The 18167-nt window shown below is 41.4% G+C and overlaps 1 protein-coding gene across 2 annotated transcripts in view; it reads left to right on the top strand.

The window, feature by feature from the left end:
• The first annotated feature begins 3557 nt into the window (after positions 1 to 3557).
• Positions 3558 to 18167, top strand: part of MATCAP2 (microtubule associated tyrosine carboxypeptidase 2) — a 28140-nt gene continuing 13530 nt past the window's right edge. The window contains exons 1-3 of one of the 2 annotated variants that reach the window (XM_075705386.1): positions 3558 to 3582; positions 10783 to 11137; positions 11186 to 11465. In XM_075705386.1, coding sequence (XP_075561501.1) covers positions 3558 to 3582; positions 10783 to 11137; positions 11186 to 11465 — 660 coding nt within the window. Of the gene's footprint in view, positions 3583 to 10782; positions 11466 to 18167 lie in introns of both variants that reach the window. The other variant, XM_075705385.1, reaches the window with a different exon arrangement.

Genomic DNA, 18167 nt, shown 5'->3' on the forward strand with positions numbered 1-18167 from the left:
AGGATCTTACTTTGCTTTCACTTCTCTGAACCTCGCTGCAAGGTTTGCCTGCATTTTGTTTCCCCTTGTTGCGGTCTGTTTATAGTATTGAGCCTCCTTAGCATAAAGCAGGAACAAATTCAGTGGATAAATCAATCTGAATATTGGAGCTGTATCAAGTTGTGCGCTTTAAGGCATCTTAAAATAGCAGTCCCATCGAATAAGACTATGAGTAAGCAGCTCCCACAAGCATGTGCTGCCTCTGCTGTGTACTAGAAACGTAGGACCCAGCTGGAATCAGATGGCAATGTTAGACATTTCAGAAGGAGTTTCTGGAAAGGTTATGTCTGGAAGGATGGTCAGTTGGAGTCACTTGGTCAATGAAATTGTTTGGTCAGAAGATATTCAGCCAGCTCAGAGTCATTAAGTCAGGGAGGGGAGGCTAGGCTTGCCACTCTGATGGCCCTGAAACTGTGCCAAATTATGCAGAGTTAGTTAAGGACTCTTGTCCTCAGCTTTCCTAGTTCCTCAGGGATTCTTTCTTGTCAGCACAGAGAAGCGGAAGAAAGATGCTGGTGTGAATATGGGGGAGGAACCAAATAAAATCAACATTAAAACAAGTGTGTGTATATGTATGTATATGCATACTTAAAATCCAAATGCACATATACACATATTTATTATATATGCATGTGTGAGTGTTTGAATTTTGCAGTGTTAGCTTGTGACAGATGTGGAGATCAATAAAACGTATCACTGCTCTTCCAGACTGTACACGTTGCAGAGCTTATTGATGCTAATATTCCTATAAAGATAGCCTTCTGCATGCAAGACATTGCAGTATTTTTGACCAGGTGAATATGAAATTATCTCTGAAGGCATGGCCAGGTAAATCTGAAATTATCTCTGGAAGTAATGTTATGTTGAAGCTGAAATACAAGATGAATGTCAGCTTTAATTCTGTCTCCTAACAATGAATACGTGATACCAAGATATAGATCTATTTGTATTGTGGAACTGTATTATTTAAGCTGTATTCTATAGTGTGGCTCATCTAAACCTTACCATTTGTCCAAACCTTACCATGTCCCCTCACCTCGCTACAATGCAATACGTGCCAGCTGCACTGACAGCCTCCAGGAATTTTTTCATGACGGAGTAGCTTGTCTTTTTCCCACTGTCCGGCCAGACAGACTTGCAAGCTAAGATGCCTTTGAGGTCAGAACTGCTAGAGGTACATTAAATATATATCTAGCATTCTTGTCATATTGAGATACTTAGTAATGTTTTTCTTGACTGAGATTTCTATGTTATGCTTTTAATGAGCAAACGTGACAAAGCTTGCTCAGAGCCAAAGCAGAAAACAGGGGCAGATGGCCTTTTAGCATCCCTCCTCTGTTCCTTCTGCTACTGCCTTTGGCATCATCTTGCTAGAGCCAGGAGCTAGCATGACTTAACAAAACCTTCAAGCCATCCTGCAAAGGAAAAAGGCTAGCAGGAAAAGAAAAAAAAAAAAAAAAAAGCAAAAAAAAAAAGCAGAGGCAGCAGATTCAGGGGTGACTGAATGCCCAAGTGCTCGGTGAAAAAGGACTCACAGACACCAGGGAGAAGGCAGGAGGTGAGAAACATGGAGAGAAGGCATCCACCAGAGGGAACAAGGAGAGGGGATAGATGTGTAAAATACACATCAAAAGCTGGAGTTACGGATTTCATTGCTACGGCTTCCAAGCATATATAAAGTATCATCTCTAAGAGGAGAATTTAGGGTCTACACAGCAAAACCGTTGGGGAGTTATGGTAAAATAGTACATTGGCTTTACATTGTAGCAGCCATCTATCATTTCTTCATCTGCTGTGCTGATTATTTGCAGTGCTTGAACCGATTCACTGTTTGTTTTAGGGTTTTTTCCGTAATTGCCATGTATCACAAGCAAACTCTAACCCATTAGTGATGGCTTTGTCTCTCTAAATTTAAAAGTGTTTATTCAGTTCCTGCAATTTGAGATTTGGAGACAAGCCTGTGGGTTCCAGATACTACACTGTTAGCAAAGTACTTTAGAGGGTATTTTAGGTTAAACTTAGACCTTAGTCTAAACTTAGACAGAGCATATGTCTTCTCTGTTCCTCAAAGAATTCAAGTTAAAAGGGACATCAAATTTGTCAGCTAGGTAGAAGTGTGTTTCAACACTAGCTCTTCATTAGCAGACTGAGAAAAATGACACCTCAGTCTTTTCATAGCTGGTCTTAAGAGTGCCTGTCTTTGTGTGTGAGGCAGTAGTAAATAAAATGAAAATATGTGCTTTAAACTCTTTAATTATTGCCTGTGAAGTGATATGAAAGCAGACAGAACTATCTGATCAGTGTCCGCTCAGTCATATGCTTGCATACATGCAAGTGTCTGTAAGAAGGATTCATGAAGTTCAGTAAAACTTTTCCAGGTAGGACACAGAAAGAGGTCCCCAGGTAGACCACAGAAAGGGTTCTCAGGACTATCAATGAGCTGTGATCTGTGGAATTCCCATCCCTGCTACGTGATGATACAACCAGATCTTATACCTTATAGGATGATATTATGGAGAGAATCTATTCATACAGTGCATTGCAGGTATGAATTTATTGATGGGAGATTACATTTCAAGGAGTGAAAGGTTTCACAAGCAAAGCAACAGATTGCACAACAAGTAAAGCAACAGAAGGGTGCAATGTAAAGTCTATCTTCTGCTTTAAATTCTATTTCTTACTTATCAATATATGCTAACCGTCTGGATTACAAAAAATCAGTTATTGCCCCAGACTGTTGCTCTGATGCAATTCCTCCGTTCTCCCTAGCAAGAGACAACAGCTCCTTGCCGGGCTCCCCCAGGGTGGCACACACCCTGCTGAGCACCCTTGTCCCATGCAGCCCTTTCTCTGCCTGCCTTAGGCCCAGCAGATAATTATCAACCACACCGATTATTATCAATTACAGCAATGATGGTGGCTTGTAATTATCCATGTCCTGCAACGCAGCTGCTGGATTCGGCGCAAGTTATGCCAGCTAGACCCCTGCAAAGGCTGGCGCCGAAAACCCGTCGATGTTGCTGGCACCTGACGCCATGCCGCGCCGGTGTGATAAAGCGGGCTCCTTCGGGGGTGCTTTCGGGTGCAGCTCGGTGCCCGCCCCGCCGGCGGCCACCCCAAGACACCGGCAGGACCGCCCCGCCGCCGCCCCGTCCCCCGCACTACAGCTCCCAGGATGCAGCTCGCCCCGCCGCCTGGCCACGCCAGCGCCCGGGCCGCGCAGGGCATGCCGGGACGTGTAGTCCGCAGGTCGCCGCTGCCTGCCGGGCCGGGGCCGGCCGGGCTCCCTCGGCCCGCGGCGCGGCCGGGCCGGCTTTGGTGAGGCGTCGAGGCCGGCACAGCCCTCGCCGCGCCCGGCGCCGCTCGCTGCCTGCCTCCCTCCCTCCCTCCCCGCCTCCCCTCAGGGCTCCCCGCTCCTCCCCGCCCAGGAGGCGGGAGCCCGCCGCCCAGCCCGGCCGAGCCCGCCGCGCAGGGGGAAGGCAGCGGGGCAGAGCGGCGGCGCTGCCCGGCGGAGCACCATGCTGGAGTCCATCCGTGTCACCGGTGAGTACCGCCCCCGGCCCCCAGCCGCTGCCGGGGCGGCAGCCTGAGGCGGGACCCGGGCACCGCCTGCGCCTCCGGGGCGGCTGGGGCGTTACCGGCTTGGCGAGGGGCTTGCGGCGGCGGCGGGGGGGGGGGGGGGGGCGAGGCGGGGCCGCTTTCCTCAGGCGCTCGCCACAGCGCCCGGGCTGCTGGGGGCTGCTCCCTCGCTGCGGGGCCGGGGGGGGGAGAAAAAAATAATCACCCGAGGAGGAGCCGAGGGGTTTCCGTGAGCGTACCTGCTCCGCGGGGACGAGGGCAAGGTGCTTCGCACCTGCCTGTCTTGAGGAAAGCGGGAGTCCCGTCGGTGAATCCGGGCGGCAGCCGGTTCGCCTGCGGGCCCCGCCGCTTCCCGGGGACACCGCGGGGTGCGGAGGGGACACCTGCCTGCCTTTTCGCGGAGCGAGGGACGGAAGGTGCAACTCGGGGTGCTCACAGGGCTGTTACTGATCGTACCTGGTGCCTTTCGCTCCTTGGCTCTCCTCTTTGCCGGGTTTTCAGCGGAGTTAACAAATCTTTGTTACATGTGTATATAAAAAAACCCTGTGTTACGACTATGTAACAATAATACGGAAGAGTATTTGATACCACAGAAAAGTATTATCTTCAGTGCTGTGTATATGTGGTATGTAGGAAAACCTAGGATACAGTTGCTGCCGCAAAACAATTTTTTTCACTCAGATGTTTTCCTTGTTTATATTTGACGTCATTTCATGCGTCATTACTTCAGCTGCTTCGAGCCAATGTTACTTTGTCATGGGGAAATCTATCTCGAAGAGATCTGGTAGAGATGTCTTAGTGTCCCCTCATACAATACTGTTACAATCGTAATTAAGATTTCTTACAGCTACTCTTTCTCTGCCTAATTTATATGCTGTTCCATCTGTGCATGGATAGGAGTAGGGCGTTACTTCTGGAAATGGGAGTAGAAATAAAGTTCATGGAATCAGACGGAGCATCCCTAGAGATGTACAACAGCAACTGTAATCTTCAAGGACTGAGATTTCTTAAAAGGCAAGGTTGTTATTTTGGGTCCATACGCCTCCGTCAAATATTCCTGAACACACCTGTGCTGCAGTAGAGCGAGCTAGAGATCTGCTTGGATGGGAGCTTCATCCTGCGCACCTCTGTCTATAGATCAGTGTTTTGTGATTATATCCTGAGTCTATTAAATCAGTGGGAGTTTATTACTTGATTTCATTAGGGCCAAGTCTTCACTTATACTGATTATTACTGTGCTCATGTAATTTAATTTGAAGAACCTGAATTTGGAGTCGGTTACATAATATCATATTTCAGTGTAGAAACATGCATGCAAGAAACTGATTCATGCTTTTTTTTTTTTTTAAGGTAGAAAGAGTACATCTTAAATATCATTGTAATTTTAAAGAAGAAAAACCAAACTGCACAGTTCAAAATCATGCCAATGAGTCCTGTGAATGCTGGATATTTCAGTTATCTACAAACACTGGCAGTTAATGAATCGGATGTACAAGTTGGCTCATGGTTGAAACTTGCCCTTGGTTTTGGCGCTCAGAATTAAAGTTGAATGACGGATAATGCTGTTACAGAAGGAAAGGAAATAGGTGGATATTTTTTTGGGGGAAAAAAAAAAAAGTCTTAGGTTAAATGTCAAAGTTCCCGACATCATACAGGCTCTAGTTAATAACTAGCATGCTGTGAAAATAGAAAATAGCTCAGTGCCAGTCTTTTAACAGGAGCTCACTAATTGTACAGCTAAACCATTTTCAGTCACTATAGACAGAGCTTCCAGTGCTGTCTAGTTCAAGTTGCCTGACACCTTCTGTTCAAAGCTTGAGTATTTGTAAACCTTAATGGTGTTTATAGTACTGAGGCAATATACTACAGGATTCTGGTCAGATTCTGTTACGCCACAAACATAAGCCTGTAGTACTTGAAAGGCAGTGGAACATTACAGATTGATATACAACACTCTCTGGTGCCTGTCTTTTGCAGAATATTCTTCCTACAGCTCTCTGTACCCACAAACCATATAGTCTAGAGCTCATAAACTACAGGTAGTTGTTAATCTACTCCTATTATTTGAATATTGAAGGTAAATATTTCTCTGTAATATAATTGTACATTTGCAAAATGTGTCAAAGGAGGAATCTTACTTGTCACATCCATATATTTTCTTCTCATCTCTCAGTTTCAAACATCACTATTTTCTTATTACTTGTAGACAGGTCACATACATTATTTACATTTCTAGAAATTTGAAAATTCAAGTCACGCTGTTGGAAGTGGTTTCTGATTTTGAACAAAAGAAATTTGAGCGTATTCTAACATGGTAATGGTGAACTGAAAACCAAAAGCAGCGGCTCAGCCCATTACATTCCTAGGACAGGAGGAACTGCCCCAAGAACATCTTTGCTAAGCACCTTAAGAATCATACCTGCAGTTCAGAAAAGGTTATGTACATATAACCTGAGTGACAGCTGCTCAAAAACCACAGGAGCTCTCTACTTTTTTAGAGCAAGGCTAGCTGGACAGAGAGAGGTCTGTGCCCACAAATATCTATCATTAACTTCATTCCACCTATGGAACAGGTATTTAAGAAGCTGCTTGGATATTAGCTACACAGTAGCCTAGAGGAAGATTTTTCTACAACACTCTCCAAAAGTCTGGAAGAATTCTTACTTTGGGATTTTAGCACACATATTATTAACATAATAAAAGATTAGCTCAATTCATCAATTTCTGAAGGATGGAAACCAGTAATGTAACCTAGGTCCTGAGTATAACATAAAATCTAACCTATTTTTCCTAATGAGTAGCCTCTAACAAGATTAGGCAGTGTCTGCGATGCTACAAGATTCAAAGCTAGTGACTGGGGTGCAACTTAGACATGGAAAGTATTTCATTAGTGCAGAATTATAATGAGATTTGTCGTTCTCACATATCCTCTGTTAGCAGCCTTGGGATACATCCCTTCTCCAGTACTGCTGTGACACTGGAATAGCTACCTGTGTATAAATGAAGTTACACAGGAGTCAAAGTCCCCTGTTGGCCAAATCAAGCCTGTGGTATTTTGCATTGTTCTGTGGCACATAGTCCATTTCTATCTGCAGGATGGAGCAAGCCCAGTACTGCCAATTCCAGCAGATATCTTGAAAATGATGGGATTTTGGCTAGGGCATGACCTGCTCTCTTGTGAGATCCCTTAGACACACAGGGGGAGTTGCCTCTGGCTGGCTGCCCTGCTAACCCTCCTTATGGGGCAGCAGAAACCAAACACAGCAGCTCCAAAAAGGGGCAGAGCTCTGCTCTGGCCCAAGACAGACCAAGTTTCCATTGAACAGCTGGGTTTTCTGTCCTTTGGTACCCATAATGGTGCCAAATTGGGGACAGGCAGCTCTTCTGCACCCTCCTTCTTGCTTCTTTCTACATCATCACCTTCCACTCCAAACCCAGCAGATTGTTTCATTTAGTAATTCACCCATGACTCTAGGACATATGTTTTTGTTACTGTGTTGTTGCAGAGAGGAACAAAATATAAATAAATGGAAGTAAACATGATGGGAATTTTTTTGGGAGAGACTATGCTAGTTTTGTTGTAGGGTTTTTTTAGCTGTTGAAGGACTTGGAGCTTTGTGACTTGAGTGTTTGGAAGCAAAAGCAATTAAGAGAATCTTTGTACATAAATTACACATTTTTAGGGAGGTTCTCAAAGGTAACTGGAGGCTTAGGCATATGTTCTTTGACAGTTTGCTGCAAAAACTGAAATATGTAAAGTCAGGCAATTCAAATTTGTACTTCTCAGAACACGTCATACATGTGGATGAGATACAAAAGGTAAAACCTACATGATATGTAGCAGGATAGAGTTATGCCATAGTATGGTGATTTTCAATTTGCCTTTTTCAGACCTTTTAGAAGCAATCTGTTGACATCTGTGCTGTAATACTCAGAGTTTAAAAGCTGGAAATCATTGCTAGCCCATCTATGTAATTAATGTGGGTTAATAATCCATTCTCTGACCAGCTACCTTATGGTAGTATGATATCTCAATACTTTCTGAAACACTGAAGCACGTTTTCAGAACCCAGGCTGTGTGATGAATTGGTTTTATATTCAGAATACTAGGCCTCTGTTTCAATCACCAGGCATTGCTAATCCTTGGAAACTCTTGGATGTAGTTTAGTAAGTCAAGTTCCCTAGAAGACAGCGTATTTTTAGTTTGGGTGATGCTGCCTGACTTGCAGATGTAAGCGAGTTTAAAATTATAACTATTACAGATTAAACAAATGTACTGGAGAAAGAACTTTAAAATTTGCTCATTTGCAACATGATTTTGATGTTGTCTTAAATATTATTTTCTAGTTTATTTGTAAAATAATGATGTTCACAGGACCAGTCCAAAAATTTAGAAGGGCAGTTAAATGACCTTGTGAAAACTGCAGTGTTACCTAATACAATCTTTCAAATCTGCTGGATTATCTGTTGATTCTAGGTTTCCAGCACAAATATGCATCAAACACTGTCCTTCCTTAGTCAGAAGAAAATTAAGGACAGCCACACTTCGTTTGGCAGCAGAAAAATCACTTTGCTATGAGTTTGCACATATAAAGTAACAGCAGAACTGGGGAGAACATGGTATCAACCATGTGCATGTGAAACCTGCCAGTGGTGTTCAGCACTCGACCACCATTTGTGACACTTGCAGGAGAATTCTGACTTGGTGATGTTCAGGAATTATCTAGATATAAATGCATTTATTACTGACCAGCGGTACTACTTAGCTCCAAAAGCTTACTGTCATGACTTTTTGGTATGGGATTGACACAAGAACTTGGGGGAGTGGGGGCAGTTTAAGGTCATTTTGAGTTGTTTCTTTGAATTCTGTTTCTGGGTTTGGTTTTTTGTTTGGTTTTTTTCCCTTTTCTATTTATCACTCCTTAGATACACATGTGGTATTAATTCAAAATATTCCCTGTGTAGTAGCAGTTTAAGGCTTCTCTGCTCTTTGTGGCTTTTGAGAATTGATTAGGAGAGAAGGTGAAGTGTTACTGCCACTAGTGTTACATTATTATCTCTCATCTGTATTTTAAGAAGTAGCTCTTTAATTTCCAACTTCAATTTTGTCTACACAAGCAAAGTCACATGCTCAGAAATTTAATATTTCTGTGTTCAGACATTCTGGAAACCTTGCCTTTCACTTCCCCTTCCTAAAAGTAAGGATTCTCATACTGTAATACTTGGCGCAGCCCTGAAGTCAATCTTAAATACTTGCCAAGAAATATGTGCGAGCTGTCATCTTATTCTGTTGTCCAAAAAATGCGTCATTTTGTAGCAGTTATTTGTAGATAGGAATACACATAAATGAATGCCCACTGCACAGGATCCTGGCTGCATATCTGATGTTGTGTTCCTTGTGATGGGAACTGTGGTTCCTCACCACTACAGGTCACGGTAAAGCAAGATAAGACAGGTTAGGCGAGTTGTCATGTATGCGATGAGAATGATCTGACAGAATTTGAACAGGAATGCCAAGGAGCAAGTTCCTGCACCAGGCATAGAAAGAGGATCGCAAACTTACTGTGCAACAAAACTGACCTTGCGTAAGATATGCACGCTTTAGTGGAAGAGAACAATCTAATGCTTCTATCTCTCTCTTTCCAGTGGATGAAGCACCCAGGCTGCAGATTTCCCATCACATGTTCATGCGAATAGGACCTCTGTCTTTCTGCTTTTTAGAACAGCATCTTCAGGAGAACTGAGGAACACAGATTGACATGGAACTGACAGAGATCCAACAGCATGAAATATGCTGTCACGGTGCTTATGTTGGGAGCAAAACCTGATTTTGCTATGAAAATAAGGCTGAAATTAAACTACTATTGATTTTTTTTTTTTTCCCCTTGGAGACATTTAATGATCTCATACTCTGAATGAAACATTAGCAAAATCACTGTATGTAAAGTAATTACAGCTCAGCTACATATAACTGTGAGCTGAAGCTCAAATCCCTTTTGTGGGCTTTAATCAAGCTCCAGGCGTACCTCCTGTTCTGTGAATCCTTTCGGTTTAGGTGCAGAAGTAGGAGGCATTTCTCTGTGGCAGGATTCTCTGTGGCAGGATTTATTTGTTTCCTTACTTTCGGCTCACCTAGTGTTCTAGGATGAACTGTTTGGCGAGAGAAGGGGATGGTTAGAACCAGTGTAGAGGGGTCACTTCTCTCTAACAAGCCAGCACAAATGTTAAATACAGTTTTAATCCTCAGTGACTTTTCCATGCAGCTGCTCTGCACCAGGGACCTGTCTCCCCTGAAGGCTATGCCAGGGGTCAGGGCAAGAAAGGAGGGTTCACTCATTAAAGGAACCTTACTCAGTTTAGTTTACAATGGTTTTTCTCAAGTGTTTTCTTAGAGCCAGCTGTTCTGTTATTGTAGAACAACTTTGAATAGATGAAATGACAGTGTTGCCTTAAGGATTTTCAGGGGTGTGTCTGTAACTAGCTGATCTCTCTTCTGTCACCTCTTTAAAGATAGCTTACTGTCTGTATTAAGAAGGAATACGTGAAACTGAAGTCTTTTAAACTTACAGTACTATTCATACGGTGGTGTAAATTGTTCACAGTTGGCTGGCCCATTCCAATGTTCTCATCCTTTCTGAGACTAAATTCTGTGAATCAGATTTTGCAGATGAGACCACACCAGACTGCTCATACCACAGCACAGATTCCTGTAAATACTGCTCACATACTCCCGTACAGTTTCCTATTTTTTAAGTTATTCTTTATCCATACAGAAAGCCTTCCTTGCATGATAAAGATCAATCAGATTTTGCTCAAAACTAAAACTTTGTTAATGTAACAGTAAACATTCATAAAGTCCTGCAGAGAGTGTTGTTTTGAACAAGTTAGTTTTTAGCTGCAAACAGTGCACTTGTGCACAGAGATGCAAGCATGAAATACTTGTTTAGCTGGATCTTACAAGTCCCAGTCTAATTGTTCAAAAGTGATATAGACACACAATTCTCCCATATGTCCAGAAGTCAAAATTAACTTGATGTGACTGCAGTTAAGACGAATTCTGTGTTTCATTTATGTAGCAGTTTTGAGTCCTTAAGACTAGTATTGCTGTGTGAAACGATCAAATTTGTCCTCAGCTTTTTTTTTTTTTTCTCCCCCTCAATGCAGAAAAACTTCATTGGCCTAAGACAGAGCTTTCTAAGAAATCAATCCTGAGTCCAGAAGAACATAAGCTGAACACTAATAATGGAAACAGCCTCCAGCACCCACCTTCTGGGATCCTTAAGGACATTTTCACAACAGGAACCAGTAGCTACAATGTCCTTCTGCAGAGCAAAGAGGAGAAAAAACACCAGACTCAAAAGCAGTTGTCTGCTCACCACAAGAAACACAGAAAAACTACAAAGTGTTCTACCACCTTGCGAAACAATGAGCACCGCAAAATCAAAGTCCCGCTACCCTTGCTCAGCAGTGGATGGTACTGCGCAAACAGACAGCCCTCCATCATCATCGCTAGCCCCGTGTCTACCAGCGTGAAGTTTACAAACAGTATTTCAGTTGCAGGGAACAGCATAGGGCTGCCACCTCGACCCAGAAGTAGAGCTAAGAGGCATTTTAATCTAACAAAGCCCAAGCAATCCCAGTCATCAAAAAGCCATGGAAAAGAGGGAGATACCTCTGGCCAGAAACTCTGTTTACTCACTGCAATCAAACCTTCCAACGTGGAGAAAGAGAAGATGAAATTCTTTAAGTCAGATTTCACATACAATCCTCAGTTTGAATACGCAAACCCTGCTTTGCCAAATGTGTTAGCTAAGCATAGCCATGCATCTGACAGATTTCTTAAGCAGGTATAGTTACTTTTTTTTCCTCCTTTTCCACTGATTATTTTTTCCTTACACTTGTAGAGGTGGTATTTGGCTTTGTTTGTAGCAAGTGAAAATTGTTCCTGCTTATCATCCTCCCCTACTGTTTGAGAAATGCATCAGTGATGAGAATACAACAGTAGAACTGAAAGAAAATCTTTTTGATTAAGAAATGAAAACCTTCCTAATATTTACAGAATTCTATAAAGGCACAGTTCCTTATAAAAGGGTTTACATGAAACATAATTCGAGGCAAGAAAGCTTTTTAGGCAACAAAACGGAGTCAAATACAATGTCTAAATAAGCTTTAATAAACAGAGGAAAACTGTGTGGAAATCCTGCCAATCCTCTTGGTGACACAGGGATTGGGAGGGGATAGCAATTATTTGAGGTCACGGTTATTGGATAACCATATGTTGATGTTCCATGTTTTAATCAACTTTCAAAGGATATTTGCATTACATTAGGCCTGATCAAGCAGCAGACTTAAAATTCATTCCAGAGATAGGTAAAACTTAAAAGAATTTTTTTTTGCCCTTTGGGTTTTTGTTTTTATTTTTTTTTTTCCCCATAATATGCAGCCACACTGGTAACATAGCTACAGACATTCCCATTCTATGTAACTGCCCTGGCCTCTTACCTGTCTTTGAGTTACAAAAAAAAAACCCAAAACTGACAAGAAGGACAACAAAAAAACATCTTTCATCCAACTTTGACCTAAGCAAAAACCAGTGCTTATCTATATAACAACAGAAACAGTCCTCTTCCCGCTTCTGGTTTTTTGTTTTGATTTTTTTAAAAAATAAAATCTTTCTAAACTATTAAGAACGACAAGCTTTTCTAAATAGGGAGTCTCATATTTCAAGTGATACTTAACTTTGGAAGAGATCCTGCCATTCCATGAGTTTCACTTCTTTGTGATATGAATACTTTGCTTCAAAACCGCAGAAATCCCTTGTGCAAAGGATACATGAATTAAAGTACCGTGGATTCTAATAACTGACTCTTGACTTGTGAACAGTCTGACATGAATTTTTAAATCCAATAAAGCACACAGGTGTTATTACCCATTAAGTCATTGCATTGTAAGGCTTCACCTGCATTTTCACATTAAAAATATCTGTATATTTTAAAAACTCAGTAGCTGTGTTTTCATTAAGAATTTATTTTCTTTATGAGCACAGACAATGGCTGATCTGTTCTTAAAATCAGCTTCCATGCTTCTAAGTATCCAGCTAAATCATACTGACACCAAATAAAACCACTCGACTAGAGCTTTTTAGCCAGTTTTCCTTTGATTTTTATAGCAATGTTAGCAACATTAATCATAGATCACAGCAAATCATCAATAACTAATTTCACAAACTGAATTTCATGCAAATTATCCCCTTCAGTATGAGGTGGTAGAGCCTTAAAAATTATTTTATGCATGATGACTTTATGGAGCAGGCCTGTCATTGATTTACCCTTCTTTTAATAGAAATCCCCCACACCTAAATAATTACTATTTTATTAATAATTCCTTAATATTATTCCAATTTATAACTCTATCTTTTTTACTTTACATACAAAGCATGGGAAAATAAAGGTTTTATAACAACTTTATAAAAAGCAGTGAAGTAATATTCAATGAAGTATGACATTTCTGAAACTTACCAAGGAGTATAAATTGTTTCATAAGATTTAGTTTAAGTTACAGAAATTTTTAGCAAGAAAAGCATTTCTTCAAAGTTCAGCTCCTAAAAATGCTGAACAACAGTATCCTTCACTTCAAATAACCAAAAAAACAATTTTAACACAGCTCTGAGCCCAGCAGGTGGCACTCTCTCTTTTTTATCTACAACTAGCTTTAGAAATTTTCATCTCCACACAGATTTGAATTTAATTTCATGCAAATTTACTACCCAGAAAAAGCAGCATTAATCAAAATTTTAATCAGCAAATATGGTATGAGCACTTGCTTTTCCTCAGTGCTATTTTTTTTCCATGCAGATTTTACTTGTCAGAAGAAACACATAGGTATCTTACAGGAAGCGTCAAGTTCAGAAAAGATTACTTCAGCTGAAAAAAAAAAAAAAACCAACCCAACAAAAAAAACCCCAAACCAGAACAAAACCAAAAAAACACCTCATAGTGTCAAGATTTGGGTCTGCAGTAAAAACACAATGGTGCATAGTCATCCTTTTTCCTGCAACAAGGATAAATTCAGTTTTGAAACATTTTTGGCTTTCGTTTGTTGCTGTACTTATTTTAGGAAGCTTTGCTTTGTGTGAACAGAAATGGAATTATTCCTATTTTGTTGTATAAAAGGTGCTTACAGCAACTTACACTTGCTTGCTCTTCTATGACCAATATCTCTGTAAAACCAGCTTTTTACTGACAGAGCTCAGCAATTTTATAGGGGGCTTTTAGGACACTTCAGTGAAATAAGCTCAAAACCTGACATTTCAGAAGCTTTTTAATCATTTCAAAAAATTTTTTTACCCACAGCTGTGCATAGCCTGCTAGGACATTAAAACAGATTGTGTTTTCTTATTGCCCTTTCTGCTTTTGTGCATGTCTGTGGAATTGGTTAATATGGCATTACTGAAACATATCTGGAAGATGAGTAACACCCTGCTTTTTTTTTTTTTTTTTTAAAAAGGCAAAGAAGGATTTGCAAACCATTAATACAGCAATGCTGCAATAGGGAACACACAGGCTTGTGAGCACCCTCTTCACCCCCAGGCCTCTAGTCAGATCAAAGATTTTAAACCTTGAGCACAGCCCAACACTTTTATTGATTGACTTTTCACAGAGTAAACATTTTTTAATTATTAATACATTTGAAAATAATATTTTTAATGTCTCTCAGACTTTGCTCTGTTTCTCTTTCTACTTTTATCTTGCTTTCTTCATAATAAGGTTCTTTCATGAGTCACACAATATGTGCTTTTAGGGAAGAGAACTTGAGAATAAAAAATAATATGCAGACTTGCAGCTTTTCACATTGATTGACATATCTAATATTACAGAAATTAATTTTCTTATTGCTGTGTTTCAAGGTCAGTGTAGCAACTGTGCACTGTAAGTGCTATGAAAGTTTTCTTATTAGCACTCCTTCTGACTCAGACTACTTGTCCTTCGTTGTCAAGTCTTCTTAAAGTGTTTGTTATTTTTGCACAGATGCCAGAGGTGTCAATACTTAGCTAGAGGTAATTGTCCCCAGTGTTTGCAGAGCAGATGACCTAACAGTTGCAATTTGCTGAACCAAAATCAGCAAGGAAGTTGCAACTTCAAGTAACCTGTGTGTTAACACCTATTTCTTTGAATTGTACATGAAGGCAAGAAATCTATGTTTATATACATACATTTTAAAAAACAAAAAAAACCCCAAACCCATAATTTTGTTGAATGAGTAATCCCCCCTGTGAGAGAGTTGTACATCCTTTTCCCTTGTACTCATAAAGATATAGCAGTTTTGAGCTCTTAAATCAGTTGTGCTACATTGTATTACACACCTTTTAAGTCATTAATACAAGTAGCCTACAATTAGCAAATTTATCAGGTGTTAGAGAAGTAGTTAGGTGGAGCTGGAAGCCTAAACAAGAAGGCATTGAACACAGAATAACCCCTTGCAGTGTCCAGGTGATGTCACAGCTTAGGCGTGTTGAAGATTCAATAATGTGTCACTAGCTGTGAAAGCACTTAATTGTGAAACACCTCATTCTCTACTAATAACAAACTCCCTCCTAAACTAAGATTTATAGATAAAGTATGTTAATATATAACACAAAGTATATCAAGCTATCCAAGTAGCATAAGTTCTCAGGGTCCTACACAAACTTCTGTCTTCCACTAAAAAAGACCATAGATGACTTCTGGCGATACTACAGTAGGAACATAGGTTTATTTCAGGACACAGTCTCATGCAAAAACCAAGTAAGTATTAATTTCTAATTCCTTGCAAAGTATTTGAAAAGTTTTTCATTAAAAATATTTCTACCAGCTATAAATCACTAAAACACGCTCTTTATCATGCAAAGAGCAAGCATACAAAAGAAAAGCCACTGTAAATACTGAATAAAACTCAAAATACTACAGCCTGAATAGACTAACCTCAAAAACCCACTCTTACCTCTCTCTCCCTCCTTTCTACTTGACCCCAAAAAGGAGGGCAGCCACCATTTTATGGCTGTTGATTGGACTAACAAGTTCCATCTGGTACAGCTCAGTGTTACCTAAGGATGCAGCTGGGAAGTTTTTTCCCCTCGCTAAATAAGCTATGCAAGTAGGAAAGTGGTGGTGCCTGCAAGTCTTGTCTGTCTCAGAAATCTCCACAGAGACTGCAACCCTTTTGTAGCAGAGTTGCTTCTGAATGTAGGACGAGCTGACTGAATGCAGGGGGCTGACTCCTAGGTCGCTGAGCCCATTTTTTAACTTGGTTGCCTCAAACAAGTCATGACCATGTCTTATCAGTACAGGTATCTACGATAACTCTCAAGTAACTAAGCTGTGTTGCTGCATGTGGGTGACTTGGGATTCAGAGACCTACTTGGCTGTAAATAATTGGTTTAAAACAGCCACCACCACTAAAACCTAAGCCTGTCAATTAAACAGAGCCTTGTCTTGCTCTTGTTAGTGCTGCTTTCTTGAGCATCAGCAGAGTTTGCTGTGCAAGGGAACTTGTCTTGGGACTGCTGCTTCTTTTGGCACTCTTCAGTAGCAATAAGAGGGATTAAAGCAGATCTTTCAGATAATAATGAAAAGAACAGGAATTACTACTCCTAACCAGTAACCTGGTACAGCCACATAGTCCTTCTTTTCTTCCGTTTTTTACCTGTTGCTGAAGAGTTTACAGTTTGGCCTTGGGAACTGTGGCAATATCAGTACCTTGCTTTTCTGCTGGCCCAGAGGCTGGAAAAGAAGTTCGCAGTTGGATGCTGGAATAGGCAAGAGCTGGCATGCTGGTCTGGATTTTCCCCTTTCCCAGCAAATTCTTGCAACACCTGACTTTGAGTCATCTCGCCTCAGAGAAAGATGCAGAACCCCAAATGAAGGGCTCTGTGTTGTATGCAGTGCCTGGGATCCAAAAATATCCCAAACCTTTTCCCCTCAGGAACCACCACCAGCTGGGGTGGTTGTGGCAAGAAGTGTCAAAACCAACAGCATCACTGGGGATGGGACCCATCTCAGTGCTGGGGAGATCTGCCACTCCCTGGAGATTTGTGCGCTGGTGGCAATGTGTGTGTGTGACAGCTCTCCCTGTTGTTCCAGTGCTCGCAGAGTCACACCTGCCCCCTTGGAAAGATTTACCGGGGCTTCTGTTTTGCTTGAGACAGAGTCAAGGGAGAAGGTGATAGTGGTGAGGACCCTTCTTAGTAGTTTCCTAACCAAGACAATGCGTGTTCAGCAATGAGGAGGCTTAAGCTTAATGACTCTCAATATGCATGGGTTCAAACTTGCCACATCTACTTGGAGGTGGCTGAACCATCGGGATATAGGTTACTTGATGTGGCACATGAGGTAGAGGAGGCATGCTTCTGTGTCCCACATTTCCCCTTGAAGCTGCCAGCAGTGCATGGGGTTGAGTGGGGAGAGGGCAGAGTAGGTCTGTGCTTCTTCAGGGGGATGTATCTCTGAAAACCTGCTGTTCACATTGTGCTGTTGGTTCAAGAGTCTCACAGCGTTTTAGAAAAAGCCTTAAAACAGCTCGGGGAGAGTTCAGGAGGGTGCCTGCCAGCAGGCAGGAAGAGCTAGAACTTGGGCCTCCTGACTCCCAAACTCATGCTGCCTGCCTTGGTACATGTGGGTCTCAGCTCCAGGGAGTTTGCTGTAATGGATGGCCAAGCAGGAAGTTTTAAGGCGTGTTGAGTGCTCGTTTTCTCACTGTTTGTTGTGATGAGGTGGTTTTAGAAAATACCTGCCCTCTAAGGCAGGAGAGTCCCCTGGAATAATACCACCAAACAAACCTACGTAAAGCTGCATCTCATAGTAGTAATGTCTTTATAAACAGCGTCAAAACAGAGAACTGGTTAAGTTTACATGCCTTTCTCAAACACCCTTATTTTTATGAGCTTTCATGTTGAGAAGAAACTGACCCCTTGCTCTCAAATGGTTTTGGCAGTCCTCTGCTTCATCAAACTTGCTCTCACCCACCCCTACTCGACTGGCCTTGTTTGATTTACTAGTAGAGATGTGTAGCCCGAGTGCTGGATACTTTCTGAAAGATGCCTTAAGATCCCTTAAAATGGAAAAGACCAGATCCTGGCAACTTTTGAAAATAACATCCACCCCTGTGTCAGTTCCCGCATTAAATAACTTTCAGAGAATTTAAAGCCAAACCATTCCACCTATTGCATCTTTCTTCTTCATCTCACTGTGATTTTCATAAAATGCTATTAATTACAGCAATTTTTTTCCAGAATTTATTACTGAGAGAGAAAATTAGCCCCAGGTAGAGATGGGGAGAAAAGGAAAAGGTTTGAGAGACAAAATGAGGTGCTGCTGTGCAGCGAGTGTCTTCAGGAATGGAAATCACTGGTGCACATTCAAAGGAACTTAAGCATCATTTGTGTGTTTAATGTAACAGACTTCATTGAAATTTAATATCAACAAGTCATGAAGACAAATTTCATGCCAAAAGATTAATTCAGAGAGTTCTTTCAGAGTGAGCAAATGAAGTTATTTGTTCAGAGAAACCAGATA

Source organism: Pelecanus crispus, chromosome 2 (genome assembly GCF_030463565.1).
Source record: "Pelecanus crispus isolate bPelCri1 chromosome 2, bPelCri1.pri, whole genome shotgun sequence".
Classification (NCBI taxonomy): Eukaryota; Metazoa; Chordata; class Aves; order Pelecaniformes; family Pelecanidae; genus Pelecanus; species Pelecanus crispus.